This window comes from Trachemys scripta, chromosome 13, assembly GCF_013100865.1.
Source record: "Trachemys scripta elegans isolate TJP31775 chromosome 13, CAS_Tse_1.0, whole genome shotgun sequence".
NCBI classification, from domain to species: domain Eukaryota; kingdom Metazoa; phylum Chordata; order Testudines; family Emydidae; genus Trachemys; species Trachemys scripta.
The window spans coordinates 12,061,743-12,085,480 of NC_048310.1; the positions used below are offsets into that span (position 1 = coordinate 12,061,743).

Here is a 23,738-nt window from a genome sequence, read left to right on the forward strand (position 1 = left end):
AAAACAAAAAAAAGCCGCCCCAAGCACGGGCTTGGTTTGCTGGTGCCTAGAGCCGGCCCTGGCAGCAGCTACCGGCAAGGATCCCAGCTCTGAAGGCAGCGCCGCTGCCAGCAACAGCGCAGAAGTAAGGGTAGCAGCACCGCAACCGCCCCCACAATAACTTTGCAACCCCCACACCTCCTTTTGGATCAGGACCCCTTAGGGTGACCAGATAGCAAGTGTGAAAAATTGGGATGGGGTGGGGGGTAATAGGTGCCTATATAAGAAAAAGCCCCAAATATCGGGACTGTCCCTATAAAATCGGGACATCTGGTCACCTTAGGACCCCTACAATACTGTGTAATTTCAGATTTAAATAGCTGAAATCATGAAATTTACAATTTTTAAAATCCTCTGAATGTGAAATTAACCAAAATTGACGGTGAATTTGGTAGGGCCCTACCCATAGTAGAACATCATGGCTGCTCTAACCCACACCGGGGGCAAACCAGCCCATCCCAGGTTAACGGAAGCATATTGCCTCCCCCTTGGTCCACGTAGCATGCTCTGTGCCAGCACAGAGCTCAACTCCCCTGTAAGACTTTGGAACTGTTTTCACCACAACTAGGAGACCAAAGTTCAAAAATATGAACCTTAGAGAACTGTAAATGCTTGGATGAGTCATGCTTTCCTTACAGGAAAGTTTTGAAATAGAACAGAGCTCTGCAGTTGTTTGAATGTAACCCTGTGCGGTGGCTCTAGTGCAGCACATCTATTCTGAATGAGGAGTACGACTTATATTTCCAAACAGTGACCTCCAGTTGTGGTGGTTCAACTTGAGACACTAGGACCCGATTTTCACAGGGGCCAAGCACCCACTGAAGTAAATCGGAGTTGTGGGTGCTCAGTACCTCTGAACTATCAGAGGTTCCAAAAACTGACATGCATTAACCAAGCGTGCAAAAATAATGAGTCAGGCCATGAAGTATCATGAGGTTGGCTTAAGTATAATGAGATTTTAAAACTAAATGTTGGGTTATTTTTGTGCGTCTTGTTGTTTAGACTTCAGGGATCATATGTTCAAGCCGTGCTCCAGAACCAGGAGGGCTAGAACGTTTTTGTGGGGGGGGGGGGGGGGGGGAGAAAAGTAAATTGTGATAGTCTCATAATGCCCCGACTCTAGGAACTGGGGATTTAAATAAAACACCAAATATCACAAAACTTGCGATAAAATTGTGAGAGCTGGCACCTCTGGTATGTCTTAATGATTTAAGGTTTCTGGTAACCAAGGCCTGACTTAAGCAAAATCTCACACAGCAAGTCAAGGGCAAAGTAGGAACAAGAACTGCAAAGTGCTGATCCCCAGTCAATGCTCTAACCACTAAACCACATTCCCTTCACAGTCTCCCATGCGTATTAATTTTTTGTTTCTATGTGTTTGTTACATCAGCCTGTGGTCAGGCCCCAGTTCTAGCCTTCCATCAAAGGTCAGCTGGGGCTTATTTGAAGCCAAAGAAAATCATTCCTTCTTAGAAAACCATCATTTACTTGCCTAAAATGCCCTCTCTGCCTCTGGGACGGCTTCTCAGATAAACCAACATACACAGAAAAATAAAATGCCATCCAGCACCTAAGCCAGTTTTCCAGGATCTACCCACTGACATTCCCCACACTTTTGAAGAAATAGAAAGCAGCTTTCTTTGCCCAGGAGGTTGCCCTCTGTAGACAGACCTCATTAGTAATAAAGCACAGCTACCTGGGCTCCAGAGAGATCCACCTTTCTCCTCTCAGCTCCCTGGAAACCCTCCTGAGGTCTAGCTGCTCCTGGAGCCTGTCTAGGCCAATGCTGTGTCTCTTCATTAAGGAAATTGGGGCACAGGTGTCTGATGACTAAGTAGAACCCCTTTGGGGCCCTGAAGAGTCATGCAGCAACATATATGACAACATATAGAGCCATTGGCAGGAGGGTAGAGTCTGAGTTGTAGAAATTAAGACTAGCCAAATAGGGGCCAGATAATTAATAACAATCATTTAGGGGAAAAGGCCAAGATTTGCAAACACAACAATGTTCCAACAAGTGATTCTGGGTGCCTCCATTTTTGGCAACCAAACTTGAGACACCTGAAAGGGGCCTGATTTTCAGAAAGTGCAGAAACCCTCTGAAAGAAAGGCCCCTTTAAAACATCACAAGCTCAGCACCCAACCTTACTTTTGAGAGTCTTGGTCATAGCTCTTGACCTCTAGAGAACGTCAAAGACTTCTCCCACTGCTGGTACACCCCCTCTTGGCTGGGTACAGCATAGCAGGCTCTTTCTCCATTGAGCACCTAACAGCTGCTCCAGCCCTGCCATCATCTCTCTTCCAGTAACTCAGCCAGGTCAGCATTTAATTGCACCCCTTTCAGGATAACAAGAAGTCCAAAAGATAAGTGTCCAGGCTCTCCATCCAGCCCACAGTCCTTGATCTAGGCTCAGTGGGTCATATGCCCCTTCCTCCCATCCCTTCCCTTCTCAGGGGCTTATGCCACCTCACCAATGGCAGATAGGAGAACCCAGGTTCACCCTCAACACTGGATTCCAGTCAGGGACCCTAAGACAGACAGTCAAGGTTCAATCCCTCCAACTCCTTGCTGCTATCTTCCTAGACTTCTTCCTATCAAGCTTGCAAGTAGGGCTCTCCCACAGCTTACCCTTCCTACAGGGGCTTGGATTCACAGGGCTGTCCTCTCAAATCCCCCAATAAATCCCAGAATAAGAGTATTAACTTAACCCCCCTCTGCCCTCCTCAGGCTTGAGTTTGCAGCCCTCAGTGGAAAACCTCCAGGACACAGTCCACTCTCTTATCCCAGCAAGAGACTGTAAAACTCCTTTCTGCCTTTGTGAGCCATACTTCCTTTCTTTATAGTAACCCCAGCTCCTCTCCCAGCTGGGATTCATCAGTAATTGGGCCTGGCCAATCCTCCAGGTGCAACCAGGTACCTTAATTGAGAGCTCACCTCCAGTTAACCTTTTTATGTGCCAGTGTGGTGTAGACCCCCCATCACACTTCCCAACAGTCTAGCAGTTTTCTTTCAACTCAATAACTACCACCTGCAAAGGTCCAAAATGGGAAATGTTTTGCAGGGTGCTTTTGACAACCAGACCTTATTTCATTGTGGTTTGTACCAAGGCCTTTTCTGATGTTTCAGACAGCACAGTGATTTCCTCCAGAAGGCTTCACTTGATGGCCACCATCTTGTATAAGCTATAGGACAGGTTAAGACTCAGTAAAAGCTCTGGAGGACCCCTAGACACAATTCTCAGAAAGATGATGGACTTATTCCAATAGGAGCAAGGGAGTTCACAAATGAAATAGTTATTATATTGCATCTTGGAGTGAGGGTTTGAAAATATGGAAAAGCTTTGTCACTGTTATAGTTAAAGCTGCAAGACACAATCACTTTGCAAACTCCATTTCATTTGGATTAACGTGCTTTAGATTAGCAAGTCATTGGGACAGAACACATGCTATAGGACTGGCTGGTCTCAGACAGACAGATATGCAACACAACAAGGATTAACATGTCCTGCCCTTTCTTTCACATTTTTAGAGAGTCTGTCTGAATACCTCAGTGCTTCGCAAAAGGCAAACAAAAAACAGAGTGAATGGCTTTGGGCAGACCCAAAATCCAGATATCTGAAATGCTCCATTATGGTTAACACTTTCCTGCTGAAACCAGAGTGCTGTACAGTGCTTTCAACACCTAGTGGTGAGCAACTGCACATCCAACAACCTACATGGGACAATGAGGGAGAGGTTTAATTAAGCATTTTTATGTCTCCACATCGAAATATACAAATGCAGATCAAGCAGTCATATCCCCAACCATGATCTTTTGTATATATCAGCAGCACATGGCTATTTGATCTACTTTTGTTACCCCTATGTATCCCCATTTCATACAGTCCAGGAAAACAACAAACTATTGTATCTCGGTACAATGAAGCCTCCAAACTAACTTCTATCTTGACGAAGCTATTTAAAATGAAGATAAGTTTATATGGTAAGAAAAATGTAAAAAATCATGTTTTGTACAAAGCATTAAATTCAAGGGGCACTTTCCACTTGAAATCTGGTCAGTTTCCAAAAATTAGTTTAAAGGAGTTTCAGGTACTGCATCTGCCCCTGAAAAACTCCCTGCTGATTTTGGTGACTTTACAGAGATATTTTGCTGACTTTAAATGTTTCTCTCTCCACTGCTACTGATTAAAAGACCCACACAAATACCAGAAGAGTAACTGACTGTTCACGAGCTCTATGTGTTTTGCCGCCCCCAGCACAGCAGTCAGGCGGCTTTCAGTGGCACGCCTGCGGGCGGTCCGCTGGTCATGCCGATTCGGCAGCGTTTCTGCGGAAGGTCCGCCGGTCCCGTGGCTTTGGCATACCCACCGCCGAATTGCCACCGAATCCGCAGGACTGGCGGACCTCCTGCAGGCATGCCGCTGAAGGCAGACTGACTGCCGCCCTCACAGGGACCGGCAGGCCGCCCCCCGCGACTTGCCGCCCCAGGCACGCGCTTGCTGCTCTGGTGCCTGGAGCCGCCCCTGTTCACGAGACAGTGAAATGCACAAAGTCAGAAACTTTCTAATCTCCTTCACTTATAGGGGTTTGATGGGTTACTCGAGGCAACAGTAGATTTAAAAAAAAATCACGCAGCTGTAGAAACTGCCAGCTGGGGACTCGTCTGGAAAACCTGCTTTATTCTTTAGGCGGCTCTACTCACTCCTGTGCTCTTACAGACCTGATCCAAGGTCCACTGAAGCCAAAGAAAAGACTTCCCTTGACTGCAATGGTCTCTGGATCTGCATCAGTTCTGCCGGTGGCATCTCTAATTCTGGCATTTCTAACAGGATCTGCATGAAACTAGATTCTCAGCCGCAGAGAAAGGATCAAAAGATATGAAAGGATCGATGCATATCTCACAAATATGGCAGTGTGTATCGTTTGCAGGAACTGCATATTCCCATATCACTGAGTCAGACTCACTTGATAAAGCACAGCCATCTCTATTTGGGCCTCCCCTCTGAAACCTGTGCTCTCAGAAACAGCATCTGTTCCAGGGACTTACATCAAGTCCAAAAGCTTCCTCAACGCCAGCCAGATCAACAGGGCATGGGAGGATTAAGGCCCTTTCAGACAAATGTAATTAAAATATACAGTATTGAACCAAGCAAACAATGCACACATTCAGCTCCACGCCTCGTGACAAACCTTATAGTGCATGATTTTACCTTAAAATACCTTAGTTCTTCTGTGCCCTGCTGAGCGAGTGGAGTGGCTGGGAAGGGGAGCTGTAGGACAGTCTGAATTGACACTCATACTGTAAGTGCTCACGGGCTGCAGTGCGTACAGTTTTCTTTGTAAGAAAGGCTTGAAGCGTACGACTTAAAAGTGTCACATCTTTGTAAGACATGATTTATCATCGAATGTAAGAGCTTGAATCTCCTTTCACTTACACTAGTGTAAATCGAGCATCCACACTGAATTCGGTGCAGTTACACCATGTAATACCCAGTGCAAGAGGAAAATCAGGCCCTGAGATTCTAGGGTAAAAAGAGCTTTAATCCTATTGGGCATGCAGAGCCAGCAGACATTGGGAAACCTGGAGGACATCCTTTACAGGCAAGCTCAAAAACATGTATGCATTTTAGCTCATAAAGACTGTTGTCTAGCTTCCCAAAGGCCATCCCATTACCTCTTATTAGGGTGTCAGATCCGCAGGCTTACAATGTAAACTTAAGGCCCCCAAGACATTCTGATAACCAAGGCAATATTTTAATTTGAAAAACAAGTTTGTTTTAACATTAAGTCCCTCATCCACTTTCTCGTAAAGCTACAGGCAGCAATGATCGTATAAAGAATGGAGCTCTGTTTAGCTTCACAGGGGATGATGCAAGCATTTTCTTTTTTGTCACCAGATATGGAATTCACCTGGGTTGTTTACTTGTTTTGAATTTAATGCATCAAAAATCTCAAAGTGAAACTTAACTGGAACAGCTGAGAGTCCCCCGGCTGTGTGTTAAAACAAGAGAAGAGTGAATATCATATGATAATTATATATATCTTACACTAGCATCCAAAATCTGAAATAATACTAAGAGAAACTCAAGACAATTAGAAGAATCTAGATGAGCAGCTTGGTTCTTTCCCATCTCTATAATTCCCTGTCTTCCTAAATTCTGATTTTTCTCATTCTTCATTCATTCCTACTGATTACAGCTCTTTTTGTTGTTGTAAAGCACTCACCCACAAATGTTCAGTACAATGAATCCTTTGACGGGGAGGCGTTATCTTAGCGTACCATATGCCCAATGGCAACATATATCAACTTTATCTTTTCCACTCACGGACGAGGTGAAAAGTCTAATGACCACTATGCAAACTGGCTTGATTTGGAATGGGACGTTTACACAATGGTTCTCATATCGCCCATTGCAGTGACTTAGCATCAACACTTGCTACATGTATCCCCAGCTGCAATAACCTTTATTTATTAGGAGCAATCTGTTCCCCCTGCTATTGCTGGTATTATGTGACAAACAGCAAGGAGGAAAAAGAAAGATTGATGGCGTAACAGGATGACAGCCCAAGCCTTTGAAGAGAGAGGGACAAAAAGCGGGGTGATGTGGTGCATTACACCAGTGCTATGGAGGGCTCCAACCGCTAAGCTAAGAATGTGGCTTCTAATCACTGTTCTCTCCTCTCTCGTTCTCTGTTCGGCTGTGGAGCAAATTGCTCTTGAGGAGGGGATACCTTGTTCAAAGTACCAGGTGGCTTTCAACCTTTCGTGCTATGAGTTTGTGAGACTCCAGCGCACTTTCACGAGCGCCCAGAGCTGGTGCGAGAGAGGAGGGGGGCACCTCGTTTTTATTGAAAATGGGGAAACTCAACAGTTCTTGCAGAAACATATCTCCGAGGACAGGGAGTGGTGGATAGGACTGACCTCAAGTTCCCTTCTGAATGAAACTACAGAAGGTAGGTGATCTCAAAAGAGAAATAGTGTCTTCTTTTAAGTTAGGTTGCAACTTGAAAGAGCTACTACATCGCTGTAGTAATGCAAGGAAACCCGACTGTAGGGTTCTGCTGATGAGTCACTCTTGTTCTAGTATCATCAGATGACATCTAGGGGCATATACCAATGTATTACAGAGCTGCTTCTATTATGAGAGGCATCATTACCCTCTGGACCAGGAGTCAGAGGGTCTGGGTTCTATTCCCAGCTCTGCTACTGACCTGATGTGTGACCTTGGACAAGTCACTTCACCTCTTTGCACTTCTTGTCCCCCTCCCACTCTTTGCCTGCCTTGTGTATTTTGACTGTAAATTCCTTGGGGCAGAGACTGTCTTCTATGATGCATTTGTACAGTGAGTAGCCCAGTAGGGCCCAAATCTTTGGCTGGGGCCACTAGATGCTATTGCAATACAGGTCTGTCTCATCTTACGCTGGGGTTATGTTCCGCAGTCAACGCCTAAAGCGAAAATCGCGTATAGTCAAAATTACATTGAGTGTAATGGCGAGTGGAATTGCCCGCACCACAGAAACAGTATTTAAATTGTTATTTCTCTCTCATTTTTTGTTTTTTTGTTTTGTTTTTGCTGGCCGCGTAAAGCTGAAATCGCGCATGTTAAATGCGCCTAAGATGCGACAGACCTGGACATATAACTACTATTGTTATATGGACCCTATCTGGAAGACCTTACTGAGGTCCTCTTCAAGTTGATGGCCCATTTTAAACATGCTCACATATCCACACTCATGTAGACAAGAAAGACCATCTCAAACACAAGGCAGGACCTAATTTAATGGCTAGGGCAAGAAACTGTAAGCGAGGAAACCTGGGTTTTATTCATAGCTCTGTTACTGATTTTCTGTGTGACCTGGGGTAAAGTCATTTTATCTCTCTCTGACTTAGTTTTCCCATCTATATATTGGGGATAGAAACAATATTTAATATCTACTGTCCCGAAAGCTATAGGAATGTTATGCTTGTAACAGAAGGAAAAACCAATGTCCTGTTTGCTTTCTGCTTAACTCATCTCAAATGCTTTATCAAAGGACGGCAGGGTTGTTCATCAGTCGTAATAATGGGCTAAATACTGCTCTCATAACTCCAGTGTAAATCCATTGTAGACTTGCTCTATACTACAAAGTTAGAGAATGGAGTTACCCCAGATTTTCACTGGTATAGCAGAGCAGAATTTTGCCCTTTTTTATAGATATGTATACACACAATATATACATATACACACACAAACACAGTAATTGAGTGAAATTTAAGGGCAGGTGATATGCAGGCAATCAAATTAGATGATCAAATGGTCCCTTCTGGCCTTAAACTCAATGAATTTATGAATGAATATATATGATCCAGTACCTAAACGCGATGCAAAAGGATACATTTCCTCAGTGAACATCACTGAGACTTGGAAGACTCTGTTATGAAAGGTGCTAGGCATTTAAAAACACAATTTTAAAAAATGAATTCAACCAGAGTCCCTTTCCAGGTCTTCATCCCCCCTCTTCCAATGGCGCAAGCTGAGCTCTGTAATGTATTGACAATAAATTCCATAGGCTTTTCAGGAATAGGGTGACCAGACAGCAAGTGTGAAAAATTGGGATGGGGTGGAGGGGTAATAGGCACCTATATAAGAGAAAGCCCTGAATATCAGGACTGTCCCTATAAAATCAGGACATCCGCTCACCCTATTCAGGAACTGCAGATGAGCATTTCCATCAAAATGCCGCTTCATATAAGTTTGTCTGACAAATAGTGGTGTTTCTCCCCTCAGTCGCGTTTATGAGAATGTATTCTTATTTAAATGGAGATATAATAGACTAGAATCCCCAGTCCACCTTGTGTGTCCATGGACCCCGAGACATAGGGATTGGCACAGGTTGAGGAGTGCGTTTTTGTGGGTGTCCTACGTTAAAATGTTGGAGGCACCTCACTGTTAATATTATTATAATTCTAATCCAAGGACAATTATTCAGACAATTATTGCAGTGGCTTGGATTTCCATGGGCTCAATACCTGCTCAGGAGGAAAACCTGAATCTCTGTCAGAACAACATGCCTACATTACTCCAGCATAAGCATGTGAGAGGCTATATAATGTTGGTGCCAGATGTCTCATGACAATGGGCTTGATCCTAGCACCGCGACTCAGGCAAAACTGCCGTTGGCTTTAGTGGGAGATTTGTCTGAGTAAGGACTGCGGGACTTGTCTTACAGCTGTGCTTCTTACTGTCAATAGCCCATGTCTCCCACAAAGTGTGGCTTGAGCCTTTTCATTGGCACTTGCTACTTGGAGTGGCTGGTCACCTCTCCTCATATGGGTTTGGTTCTGGGTTCTTTTTTGTGATACCTGGGGCCTCCCCCCAAGGTGACTTCCTCATTGTGCTGAGACACAAAAGAGTGCTGTCTCCTGGGAAACTGAATAAGTTGCCACTGCTGGCAAGGAGTATAAAATCCAATACACAGGAAACAGAGTACATCAACACAAACCCCAGCAAAGAAATGCCACCAAAACCAACAGTGTAACAAAGGGGAACTTTACTGGGAGCAGGAAATTAGGATCTGGGGAAGGAAAGCGTTAGGGTTAATTAACAAGTACTTAAAACATCATCAAATTTCTCACCTCCCACCTCTTCCCAACCCCCAGCTGCTTCCCTGGCACCTTCCTAGGCAGATGGTACGCTGAGGGGTTGCTGTGAATGTTGGCTGGATCCTCTTACAGTGTCTTTGCCTCTGGTTGGAGCAAGGGCCTCTCCTGGCTCCCCGGGCTGCAGTCCTGTGTAGGGTGACCACATTTGTTAGATGGAGGAAAACCACAAGAAAAATAAGGCACAGCGCTTTATTTTAAGTGATATTTTAGGGCAGGGGTCGGCAACGTTCAGCACGCGGCTCGCCAGGGTAAGCACCCTGACGGGCCGGGCCAGTTTATTTACCTGCTGACGCGGCAGGTTCGGCCGATCACGGCCCCCACTCGCCGCGGTTCACCGTCCCGGGCCAATGGGGTGGCAGGAAGCGGCGCAGGCGAGGGATGTGCTGGCCGCGGCTTCCCGCCGCCCCCATTGGCCCGGGACAGCGAACCGCAGCCAGTGGGGGCTGCGATCAGCCGAACCTGCCGTGTCAGCAGGTAAATAAACTGGCCCGGCCCGCTAGGGTGCTTACCCTGGCGAGCCGCGTGCCAAACGTTGCCGACTCCTATTTTAGGGAAACACCATTTCCTGTAACTTTCTACTGACTTCAAGTACATATGCAATTATCATGCTTCAATTTAACGTTTAAAATGGTACTTACAATACATATCAATAATTCTTAAAATCAGTGACAGGGACAAACCAATGAAATAAGGGATGGTCCCTTAAAATAAGGGATGGTTGCTCAACCTACTCGGCTGGCTCTCGGTAGCCGAGTCGGGTCTCTGCCACTCATTGCTGGTCTCTGCAGGCCTGGAACTGCCTGACCCATGCGCTAGATCCTACAGAAGTTCAAAGACTCCCTTTGTGGGGAAGGGGAGTTAATCAGAGACTGAGTCTGAACTGTTCTCCTTCTCTCTGAGCTGCTCCCAAACTCCAAATTGAAACTAAAACATGCCTTTATGTCTCTGAGTCAGGCCCTCCTCTCCCAGAGCAGCTAAGCAGCCCTGACTCAGCACTGGCCCAGCAAACTGCTTGACCCTATCACCTCCCTACTGACCTAAGCAGGAGTTTCTAGTCCATTCTGTCCCAAATTCAACTCCAGTAGCCTTGATTGTTGTAGTCTAGACTCTGGAGGCCTAGTCCAGAGTTCCAGAAGCTGGCAAACTCCAAGTGATGGTTACAGACATTTTCGATGTGGTTTACTTTGTTCACAGGATCATTGATTTGGTTGGACACTTCAAATATAAGCTACAGCAACTGGCATGAGGATCAGCCGTCACTCTTAGCCAATTGTGGATACATCCTGAAGAACGCTAGCTATGAATGGGGCATGACAGAAAACTGCAGTCAGGAGTTTGACTTCATTTGTGAATTTGGTAAGATGCACAGCAGATGGTGGTAAAACTGAGCATGCTGCATTTCAGGCAATGTTTAAATTACCCAGGATTCGTTAAAAGTCATAATTCAGTAAATAAATATGAAGCTTATTTAAAAAAAAAAACATAAAACCCAGGCAGCTGTCCCCTTTGCCTATCTGCTGGCAGAGGGAAAGATCCAGAGAGGGTTGAGCACCAGAGTCAATGAGAGTTGTGGGTACTCAGCACTTTGATGGTTCAGGTTCTAATCCCAACAAAGGAAGTGGTTGTTGTATGATATGGATCTTGATTGCAACGAGGGGCAAGGATGGGACTACCAAAGTCATTTCCACATGTGCCCAAAGCCAAGAATAGAAGCAGGTTCCAGAGATGAAAGGCCACTGCATTCACTCACTATGCAACTAGTGACTGGTTAATTTGGACTCTGAACTCCTAGGAGCATAGGAGTAACTGGAAACCATTATCTGAGCATGTTCCTCTTGTCTTCTCTCAAACCACATCTGCTGTACGGCACTGCAGCCTGCAGTTTCCCCTAAGGTAAGGAGAGGGACTAGATCCTGTAGTTCCCTCTGGCACTCCAGCAGGAGAGGAAACCAAACAAATGCAGCCTGTGGTGTCTAATCTTACCACCCAGGTAAATCCTGGCTTGGATCAAGCAGCCATGAAATGGAGTGCTGTGCTGACTAGACTACTTCCGCCAACATACACACCCACATATAAGGAGAATTTGTGTTTCTCATCGGTTTCATGTGAGTGAGGCATTTTAAGCTGCTCATTTACGTAAACTAGAGCTAAGGTCACGGCCATCTTAGTATTATTCAAGATAGTTAAGTCCAAAGCAGACTGCGAGGAGTTAGGGGGGAATCTCACAAAATTGGATGACTGGGCAACAAAATGGCAAATTAAAATTCAATGTTGATAAATGCAAAGTAAGGGGATATTGGAAAAAATAATCCCAACTATACACATATAATGATGGGGTCTAAATTAGCCTTTAGCACCCAAGAAAGAATTCTTGGAGTCCTTGTGGATAGTTCTCTGAATACTTCTGCTCAGTGCACAGCAGCGGTCAAAAAGGTTAACAAAAAGTTAGGAACTATTAGGAATGGGACAGAAAATATCAGAATGCCCCTGTATAAATCCATGGTGCAGCCACACTTTGAATGCTGTGTCCAGTTCTGGTTGCCCCATCTCCAAAGGCTTTAATGGAACTGGGAAAAGTTCAGAGAAGTGCAGCAAAGATGCTCCAGGTTATGGGACGGCTATAAAGGAGAGACTAAGAAAGATTAGGGCTGTTCTACTTAATAAAAGAGACGACCAAGGGGGGTGGATTATGATACAGGCCTATAAAATCATGAATGGTGTGGAGAAAATGAATAGAGAAATGTTATTCACCCTTTCCCACAGTACAAAAATGTGGGGTCACCCGAGGAAATTTATAAGCAGCAGGTTTAATACAAACAAGAGGAAGTACTTTTTCACACGACACATAACTAACCTGTGGAACTCAGTGCCATGGAATGTTGTGATGGCCAAAAGCATGACTGGATTTTAAAAAGAACTGGATACATTCATGGCGGATAGGTCCATCAATGACAAATAGCCAAGATGGTCAGGGGTTCAACCCTATGTTTAGGGCTACCCTAAACCTCTAACTAGCAGAACCCGGGAAGATAGGGGTGGATCACTTCAGAAGTGCCCTGTTCAGTACACTCCCCCTGAAGCTCTGGTATGGGTCACTGTCAGAGATAGGATATTGGACAAGATGGGCTGACCAACACGGCAGCTCTTTTGCAACAGAGTCTGGTTGCAGATTGACTAATATCCATAGTCCCTGAATCCAGTGTTCCGGCAGAGGCTGCTACAAGCTCTAGCAATGCTCCTGCCCTGCTCCACTATCAAGTACAGTATTTTATGTATTTAAAATTAAAAAGGGAATTTTTCTTTACAACCAGAATGATCACCCCTCTCTTTGGAAGGAGGTCAGCATTCATTACCATAGGGCCTAATCCAAAGCTCTTTAAAATCAAAGGGACTCTTTCCATTGATTTTGCTGCAATGGGGTTTGGATCAGGCCTTTAATGAGCAATATTAGAGGCTGAAACGGATTAATAACAATGGGTTCCATTACATTATTTCTTCATTAACCCAGAAATGAAGTGTAGAAACTCCTGGCATCAATCAACCATTTCAGAGATTGATCCAAATCACTGACTTGTTTTCAATATCTCCAGTCCACATCCATCGAGGCACAAATAAACTTCGCTAATAGTTAGAGCAGGGGAGTGGGAGAGACGACTAGGTTCTTGTATCAGTTCTGCATGCTATGAGTCTGATCCAATGTCCATAGAGGTCAATGGCAGTCTTTTCATTGGCTTCACTGGGTGTTGGCTTGAGCCCTATGTGATCTTTAGCAGCTCACATAACCTCATTGTGCATCAGTTTGCCCAGGTGTAAAATGGGAATCGCAGTATTTACCACCACCCCACAGGGCTATTGTGAGGGTTGAATCATATTTCTAATATGCTTGGAATCTTCAGCGTGAATGTCTATAAGGTCTGACAAACTAGTCTAAGTGCTCAAATACAACGTTGGTAAGTGCAGTATAAAAGCACAGATAGATAGATGGCCTTGTAACTAAGCTTTCCTCCCTTCTATTGTTCTTCCCAGAACTTTTCATGCGTCTCTATCTGTAGTTAAAGCTTCACAGACCTTGTGGGATTTATTCTTTCCATTTCACTGTTAGATGCATAATAAACCATAGCACTATACTGTAGTCAAAATACACATTTCTAAACAGGTTTTGAATGGATAGTGTTAGTCAATTAATCCTATTTTTTTTAAGCATAAATGCCATGCAAAATTTGCTGAGGGAGCAGCTATAATGACAACCTTCTTTGTGGAAGGAAAAGAACAAAAAAAAAAAGCAGTAGATAATAGCCCCAACTAGAATTTAACAGCAAATTATGTTACAAGCTTATTTAGACAGCTCTAATCTGTAATCTGGTCATGTTGCTATAGATACAGCTAGGCTTAGATTTAGCCATTAAATAAGGATAGCACACAATTACCACAGTGTGCACACACTGGCACTGCTAATCAAGGCTTTCAAGAGGAACAGTCACAGTTGCCATTGGAGAATGATGTACTTAAATGTGGGGCAACTGAAGCAATGTTCTTCTGTGGCTCCCGTAAGTGACACCAAGGGTTTTCAGGCATCTTCTTTCTTAAATAAGTTCAGGTCATTGGAAGAATCCTAGACAGTTATCAGCTTGCCCCTCAAAGAATAAGGTATGTGTGTTTAGGGGCATGATCCTGCTATGCTTACTCACCCACACAGTCCCACTGAAGTCAATGGGACTTCACATGTGAGTAAGGGGTGCTTCCATGAGTAGGCTACAGTCAAGCCCCCTATTGAATAAATAGGCTTTTCTCCTGGGCAACTTCTTGAGCCTAAAGCAGATCACACGTTACCTAGGAGCTGTTTCTGATCTTACAAGTAGCCTGAAACCTTTAAGTATTGCTGGTCAAAACTTTTACATGAAAAAATTTTGAATTAATATTTTTTCAATGTTCTTCGTTTTTAATTCACTTTTAATTTTTTAAAGAAATTAAGTCTGTAAAAATGTTCTTCTTTTGGTTTTCAAAACAAAAAAAAATGATGTTTTTTGTTCTTTGCCCCCCACCCCTTTTCTTTTCATTTTCCCCATTTTCTTCTTCTTTTTCTTTAGTTGTTGTTATTGTTCTACTGGGTGAGAAGAAAAAAGGGAGAGAAAGGGGGAAAACAACAAAAACCGAAATTTTTTGGTTTACTTTTTTTTGTTAAAAAACCCCCAGAACTTTCAATAAAATGAACCCAAAACAAAAGGCATTATTCATTAAAAACATTGATGAAAAATTACAGCCAACTTTACCTTTTTGTTTCCCATCCCAGTGTCACTTAAACTTGTTTTTTTTAATACACACACTCAGCAGAGCCTTCCACACCTCACTTCCTTCACACCGCAAATACAGCTTTTTGCTCATTCTAACAGGCATTGAGGAGCCAGTATACTAAGTCGAGACTAGAGCAAGAGCTGATCAAAAAAGGGGGAGGGAACTGCAGTTTCCCCCCAAAAAATCCCCTTTTTTTTCAGAAATTCACAATTCTTAAACATTTCAACCAGCTCTGTAGTTGTTCAAAAATGGAGACAGTGTCATGAAAATTCCATCTGAATTCCCCCGTTTTTTCAAAAAAACCCAAAAACCACTTCAAAATAACTTTAGTTGAGACCCACCTTCAGGAATCATCATGGGGGTCTCATTTCCTGGGCAGGATAAGACCACACAGATTCCTGGTAGGAGAGAAGCTGTTCCTAGTCCCTGTGGCAGAGGATGCACTGTATATCTTTGTCTGAGATGACATCTGTTCTTCCTTTCCCAACAGAATCTGGCCAGAGCCTTGCTTGTGATAACTTCAATGCCACCATGCAATGTGGGTCAGGAGAAGTCATTCAGATTGGTGACAGTTTCTATGGGCGGAAGACCCCTCACTACTGTGTATTGGAGACTCCCCTCCAGCTTGACACGGAGGAGGATTGCAACTGGACCAGTGTCAAGGATGAAGTAGCAGGTAAATATCTCACTGCAGCATTTGTCAGAGTTCTACAGTAAGCACTACAATGTGTGGTACCTAAAACAACTGACCTTGCTTTATGTCTGTGGATGTTCATGGGTCAAATTCTGCTTTCAGTAACACCTGTGCAAGGCCAGAGTTGAGTTTTACATTAGTGTCACTGACAGCAGAATTTGGCCCATTACTGGCAAATAAAAACTACATATACGCAAGCTTGATTCTAGCTGCCTTCTCGTATATAGCCCATTGTCAAATGGTTAGCCCACTAATCTAGGACCTGGGAGATCTGGATTCATGTCCCTATTCTACCAGAGACTTCCTGCGTGACCTTGGGCAAGTCACTTGACCTCTCTGTGCTTCAGTTTCCCATTTGTAAAATGGGGATGATAACAATACTTTTCTGCCTCACCAGGGCGTTGTGAGGATAAATACACTAAACATGGTGAAGCGCTTTATGCTGTATTGATGAAAAACCTTTATACAGAAGCTAGGTTTTATTACTATTCAGCTATGCACTTCTTACATTTTTAGTTTTACTCATTTTTTCACAGCATGATCAAAAGCTCTCACTGTCATTTCATTACAGTTTTCTCATCAGTAGAGTTTAGGTTCATGCCTTGTTCATTCTTTCTATCAGACTAAGATTTTATGGAACACATTTAATTGTTTATTGCTAAGGCAGAGCCCAGTGACAGTTGAAGTGAAACCTCATGGAAGAAAAGTACATGCAGGTGAAAAACACTGGTATTTATCCACCAGATTTTAGGCTACAAAGTTTTCTGTTCACATGGGACTTTATTCATCCATTGTTCCCTTTGCACAAATCCCATTAAAGTCAATTTCTTCCCACATTTCTCTTGTCTCTCTGGCATGGAACCTGCACAATATCATTGATTCTAATTCATAATTTCATCCTTATATTTATCTTTCCATCCTATTTAGTTATCATGTCAATTTCATCTACTAAACACCTAAAAATTGGGTTCTACTTTATAATTGACATAACCATAAATTCAATGCACATCCTTGTTCTTTCCACTTTTGTAACAATAATAGTTTTTGGGTTTTTTTCTGGTCTCCATCCAAAGCATGACTGATTCAAAAAACCATGCAGCTTGTCTGATCATCTGTTCCTGCCCTTCTTTCCCCCATTTTGCTCAGAAATCGATGGCATGAAAATGGCCTTTTTTTACTTCAATAGCCACTTTTTCTTTGAGTTGTTGTGAAGTTTAAAGTTTAGTACTTTAATCTATCAAATGCCAGTGCACATGAGACTGTGATGCTTTCCAGGGCAGTGTCACGGACTCCAGGCGTGCCAGGTGGCATCAGATGGGACCTTCTTTGGAGATCCTTGTCCTACATTGGGGAGCTACTTGTCTGTTCAATATCACTGCATGGAAGGTAAGTATTAAAGTTGTAGCCATAGTGCCCATACTGTACAATGTTTTAACATTATGACTGGTGACATAGCTCCTTAAAATAGTTTAAGAAGCTAGAGATGGGTCTGAACCAAGAATATCAGACCTGGATCTTAAATTCCCCAGTGTTGGGATTCATCACACAGAGAAAGCCCCAAGTGGAGAAGTTCAGGTCCAGATCAAAATTTCCCCCAAATCCCAGGGGTTCCATCTATACTGTTCCAAGTTCAGGTCCAACTTTAAAGACAGACATTTGCTTTTTTTAATAATTTAATTATATGTGTGTGAGTGAACTCAGTACTTGTGAAAGATGCTGGCATGTTAGCAGTGGCGATTTTAATGTATCCACATGTAACCTTTCTGGTGTTGGCAGCAACAAGGGCCAGATCCTTATTTTAGGGGATTTTCAATCATTCCTTAATTTTTGGTTCGAACCCTCATCCAGTAATCTGGGAACCTAAATCACTCTGGAGCCTTTGCTAGGCAAATCTGTACCCACTCTCAAGCACAGAGGTTTAAACAAATGAATTTTATTGGGTGGGAAGAGAAAAAGAAAGGTTAGGTTGATCTAGGACAAATATTTCTAGTTCAATACCTTCCACCACCATTTACCTCGGGGTGCATAAATCACAGTCCCAAAGAATTAGACCCCGAATGTCTGATGCAGTTTGTTCTGCTTCCCAGTCTCCCATCTCAGTTCTTTGGTCCCCAGCTTCCTCACTCATAGTTTGTGATTCCAAGAGTCCAGGAGGACAACCAGGGTCCCTGTTTTGTAGGCAGCTCTCTGATTTCAGCAGCTAGGACAGGCCGTAGAGTGACCAGACACAAGTGTGAAAAATCAGGACAGGAGTGGGGGGTAATAGGAGGCTATACAAGAAAAAAGACCCCAAAATCGGGACTGTCCCTATAAAATCGGGACATCTGGTCACCCTAGGACAGGGAGACCTCACCAGAGTCACTAGGCTGACAGACTGTTCCTATGAATTCCTCTGTTCTCGCTGTAGTGCAACTTCTCTCACTCTGCTGCTCTCCTATTGCAAGCTGTGACCTGCGGGTGAATCCAAGTGCTGCTTTGCTCTGTCTGCTGCTCACATGACAAAAACTGCTGCAGGGCTCTGACCTCTGCTTGCCACTGGCTAGACAACTGGAAGCCTCTGGTGATCTCTGCTCCCCTAATGCAATTATAGCTCTTAGCTTGGCTCTTCTAGATATAAGGGGACCAGTGGTGTTATGAACCCCTCAGAATCTCTACTACCCAGAAACAATGTACATTCTTTGCCCTTTCTCTCCGGCTTTGTCCGAGGCCTCTTACCCGACTAGGGTTGCCAACTCTGACTGAAGCTATTCCAGGAGATTTTCCCCCCCAACATGATATAATGTCATTTTCTTAAAATAGCCTATCAAAATCTCCCAGATTGCTTTCACTAGTCACCAGGAGATTGATGCCGATTCCAGGAGACTCCAAGGCCAATTCTGGAGCTTTGGCCACCCCATACCCCACCTCAGCAAACATCACTTTCATCAGGATGACCTCATACCCAGTCATTGTCCAGGCTTTGTCCAGGGGGGTTCCCAACAGGATAATCTCAAAAATATGGGCCCCAAGTACAAAACTTAGTCAAATTATATATCCCAGTGTCCCCAAACTACTTGCAGTTAATATGTAAATAAGATACTGCCTTGCACAGTTGACTCCCCTTGCTCTCCAGTAGATGACAGCAGAGAACAGAGTTGATATTTAAATGAGGTACTGCCTCATTTAAACTCCCCTTGCTCTCCAGCAGATGCCATCAGAGAGCTCACTCAGTTACTTCCCATCTCTGGTAGGCGTCAAGCCACAGGGCTTACACAGAGAATAAGTGTAGCTGAGGCAGTAAATAAAACAAGTATTCTCAAAACTGCCTCAACAAAGTGTTTCAGCTGTGACAAAGAAGGGCCACTCCTAAATTTCCAAGGCCCATTCAATCCTTGGCCTCTCTGCTAAGAAGTTATCAGTTAGTGTGACATAGACACTTGTCCCCTCAGAACTGAAATGAGTCCACCAAACGGCCCTCAGATAGTGCTGAACTGGGCTGGAATAGGACCAGTGATCCAGAGGTGAATCTATAGCCTACTACCAGTGCCCTGAGCTACACAGTCCCCCAATTTTTTTTCCCCTTCAGCTCCGTATTCTCAAGGAAGGCTAGGTTGGAACAGTGAAGCATACTCTGGCAAAGGACACGGCTAAATACAGATTAATTGCATAAAAAGGTCACGTCAGATGGCAGCTGTATAGGGCTTTGAATAAATATATATGACTAGTTTCAGAGTAGAAGCCGTGTTAGTCTGTATCCGCAAAAAGAACAGGAGTACTTGTGGCACCTTAGATTAAATTTGTTAGTCTCTAAGGTGCCACAAGTACTCCTGTTCTTTTATATATGACTAGGAATCTCAGGTATGTACAAAACACTCAAGAGTATAATTATGTTTCAACAGGAATCATGACAAGCAAAACCAGGGAAAAATCAACTTAGTACTTCATGTCTTGAATTCCCTCAATTGTCTTAACAAGGCAGCAATTATCGAGCAATTGTGCTTCAACTAAGTCCAGATGCCAACAATACATGAAAACAATTTTACAATGAGCAGGTGATGATGCTGTGCTCTGTGCATTATGTTTTACAGGTTTGCAACTAGCCGTGACTGATACATGCTTTATCTTTGAAAATATTACCGTTTCTCTGAAATGGCTACTCTCTCCCTATTCTGGCAACCTCTCCTGTATCATTAGCACTGGAGATGGACACACTATTGATCCCTATTACCCTCTAACGTAAGATGAAGCTTTTATACATGATTTTTTAGTTTTAGAGGCTTTGGTATTTTGTGTTTCATGTCGCTTAAGATGCTGCAAACAAAGCAGTGACAAGACATGCAGGCAAGATGGGTGGATTTTGCTGTAACTTGCTTTGAAATTGTTCAAAGCAACAATGCCTATTCTATCAAGCTGCCAGCCCTGATCTTTCATCTGCTCAGTATGAGTGAATTCCTTTTCTTTCTAGTGGGCTTTCATCTAGATTCTGTACACACAAAATTATTGAGACACCTGCTGCCCTTCTAAGGAGAAACTGCCAAGGAGTTTAAGGCTAATATTTTGGGTTTTTTTTCCAAAGAGTATTTTTCCATACCTGATATTACTGAATATGGTTCCATGGTGCTTTGTTTATCTTTATCTTATTCTAATTCCAAGAAAACTTGGATTCTTCATTGCTGACCATTTTAAATCAATACTGGATGTTTTTCTAAAAGTTATCCTCTAGGAATTATTTTGGGGAAGTTCAATGGTTGGGGTTATATAGGAGGTCAGACAAGAGGGTCACAATGGTCCCTTCTGGCTTTGGAATCTATGAACTTTTTCTTTTAACCACCAAATATTTTTCTGCAGTATTTGAAAATCACACTTTGCTGCATTGTTCTAGTGCAGGGAAATCCAGAGAAGGAATCAGTCTAAAAACTCATCCATCAATTTACATAATCCAAGAGGAGCGAAATGAAAAATCAAAGAGCAGAAAGGGCAAAAAGTAAAGTGGCTGTTAAACATTCTTTCAGTGTTAATAGCTTAAGGTGTTATTAATGACACAGGTAAAGAGCTTTATAAAAAAAATCCCAGTATTATTTTTAGTTTGACCATGTCTCAGCAAGTGAACATTTTTTTATTGTTACCTCATTCCCTCAATCCCCCACTAACCCGGTTTGTCTGTTTCTGTCACCTGTTGTGTCCTGTTTGACACCTAGACTGGGCGCACTCTAGAGCAGGGATTGTCTCCTATGGCCTTGTCTTACTCGGAAAAAGTGGTCCAGCTGAGGTTGCGCTTAACCCATCTCGGCTAACTCATGTTAGCTAAGTCCTATCTAAACTCAACCTTTTTCATAGTCAAGATAAGACCTTTATTATATGTTTATACGATGCCTACTGTAATGTGGCCCTGACCTTTGATTGAGCTTCCTAGGTGGTACTGTAATAAATAAATAGTTAATAAATAATGGTCCCAGGGATATTTATTTTCTGCATTTATTTGCATTCCATGGTTTATCTCACCTCCTTATTCTGCTGTGGGCTTTGAGCAGGGCTAGACAGCCTGGGGAGAGATTTTCAGAAGCCCTTAAGGGAATTAATTGGGACTTGTGACCCTAAACCCCTTAGGTGCTTTGGAGTATTTCCCGTATGTTGTTACAAAGCCCAGTGGCTGCAGGAGCCTTTTCTATAGTAGTGTGCCTACCATTAATGCTGCTAGTAGAGCTGCACCAGTGTTAGCAGTGAGAAGACATTTTTGCCAACAAATCTAAACTGTCACGAGTAGGACATGGACAGTCTGAGCTAGTGGTTGGAGCAGGAGTTGGGAGCCAGGTCAGATACCAGGAGATCAGATTCTGAGATATACCAGAGGGCAGACTGACAGTCAAGAGGCCGGCAGGGTCAGACTACCAGGAGATCAGAGTCAGGCAATAGGAGTAGGTAGCCCAGAGAAGCAGTCTGGGGAGGGGGGGAACACTCACTTGCACGGACAACTTCCTGTTCATGGTTTAAATAGATGCAGGGAACCAATCAGGACCCCCAGCGTTCCACCAATCAGATCCCAGGACTAGAGTCCTCTGTTGGAGGTCAGCTTCTAGTTCTGAGGACTTGTTAGCAAGTCACTGGGTAACAGGTTGGAACTTACTGGTGCCTGTGGACTGGTCTTCGAGACTCGCCGTCCCCGACACAAGCATAGATAAGACCATGCTTAGGAAGAAGAAAAGAGGCCAGCACTGGGATGATCTTGCAAGATGCTGAGTATCCTCTGCTCCCACTGACTTTAGCAGTAGGTTAAATGGGGATGAAAAATTGGGAGGGAAGAAATTTAGTGTGATCATCCTTGACATACCGTGTTACGACATATGAGCTGGGGACAGGGAGACAAACTTAACCCTGGAATAATACGCAAGCAAAATAGGAATCAGTGTGGTTGCAGGAGATAACAATCTCCCTTAGAGCCATAATTCAGGAATGGTGGCCATTGCTTTCAGAGAATACAGCTATAAACCTCACAGTGCAACCTTCCATGACAATTGGATGTCCCCTTTGCATTTTAAGCCTGTCCAGCAATGTGACACACCGGTATACCTCTCCTGGAGAGTTTACTGTCTTCGTGGAATGCACAACCAGTGAATGGCATGTTACAGCACAAAAACTGGTGACCGTTCAGGATAAGATGGATCAGCTCAGCATTACTGGGTGCTACAGCAAGTACGAATCAGGAAACAGTTCTCACTGCAGGACCCTGTATGGGGAGATGTTATGGATCCAAGTTGAACTTAATGGAGGTGAGAGTAATCAGTTTGCACGGTTAAGTAGCAGGTTCAGTGGGCACAGGCAGAATCTCCACTAAGCAAATCTGTATTTCTTTAAATGAAAGCTTTCACTAAATGTTAACTTTCTCAAACTAACTTCGCCCCATCCCTGTGCTAGGGAGGCTATTTTATAACTTCTGCAACACTTCAGATGTGAGCACAACCCTTTTTCTCTTCTGGATATGTCTGACAATCAAGGAGCGCATAGGTCTAAAGAATACACTCTGCTCTTATTGGCACTGTGTTTAATAGTTAGAGCAAGGGCACTGGAAGTCCCATCCCTTGGTTTCTGGCTCTGCACAGACTCGTTGTGTGACCTTGAGCAAGTCACATACCCTGACTGTGCCTCAACTGCCCATCTGCATAAAAAATATAACAATATTGACTTACCTCAGATGGAGATTGTTAGGATTAATTCATATTTGTAAAGCATTCTGAGAATTTTGCTCTCAAGGTTCTCAACTAACTTACATCAGCATACAGCCACTACAGTTATTAAATTGCTTGTGTGTGCACACTTGTCTCCTTGTGTCAGTGGTGCACATCGTCACCAGGAGCACTTGTATGGATTGTATTGTCAGTGTGGGGCAAAGCTGCTAAATAACTGCAAAGGATGATAATTATATATTAGAGCTGGATAAATAATTCAGTACAAATCATTTATTAGATGAATTTGTCACAAACAGACTGATTTTTCTCAAATGTATTTGTTATTCAAAATTATTTACAGAATAATTTCTATAGATGGTTCTTGGTCTGCAGCTTGTGTTGAACATTTTCAATAATCACTATTCATGCTGTTTTGATTGGACACATAGTGCTTGATCCTGCCAGGGAGCCGGGTGAACGCTCTGGCTCCAATCCAGCAAGGCACATAAGCATGTGTTTAACTTTAAGCACAAGTCCCATTGAAGTCAACAGGGATACTCAGAGCCTTAAAGTTAAGCATGTGCTTAAGTGCTTTGCTGAATCAGGGCCAAAGTGCTCAGCACCTTGTAGGAACATGTCCCATGACATATCTCTAGTCCTTGACTGGGTGATCAGAACTCTTAGAATAAGGCTTCTGGTCTGCATGCTCGTGATTAAGAATTCAATATTATTTGCTTGAATTTTGTTGTTTCCACTGACATTCCTTCCTTCATTTGTTAGAATATTCATAAAAAGCAAACACAAAAGGGGCACAAAAACAGATGAAGTGAATGAATTTAAAAATTGAGATGAATGTTTGCAGAACATTGTTGCAATAGTTGCCTGGCTCATTTATTTATGCACCTGAATGTGACAAGGAAGGTAGAG

At 43.3% G+C, this 23,738-nt stretch overlaps 1 protein-coding gene across 1 annotated transcript in view; it reads left to right on the forward strand.

The window, feature by feature from the left end:
• The first annotated feature begins 6,623 nt into the window (after positions 1–6,623).
• Positions 6,624–23,738, forward strand: part of PKD1L2 (polycystin 1 like 2) — a 63,875-nt gene continuing 46,760 nt past the window's right edge. The window contains exons 1-6 of the mRNA XM_034788793.1: positions 6,624–6,993; positions 10,878–11,039; positions 15,466–15,651; positions 16,945–17,055; positions 19,737–19,884; positions 22,186–22,415. Of these exons, the coding sequence (XP_034644684.1) occupies positions 6,642–6,993; positions 10,878–11,039; positions 15,466–15,651; positions 16,945–17,055; positions 19,737–19,884; positions 22,186–22,415 (1,189 nt within the window). The 5' untranslated portion in view covers positions 6,624–6,641. The remainder of the gene's footprint in view (positions 6,994–10,877; positions 11,040–15,465; positions 15,652–16,944; positions 17,056–19,736; positions 19,885–22,185; positions 22,416–23,738) is intronic.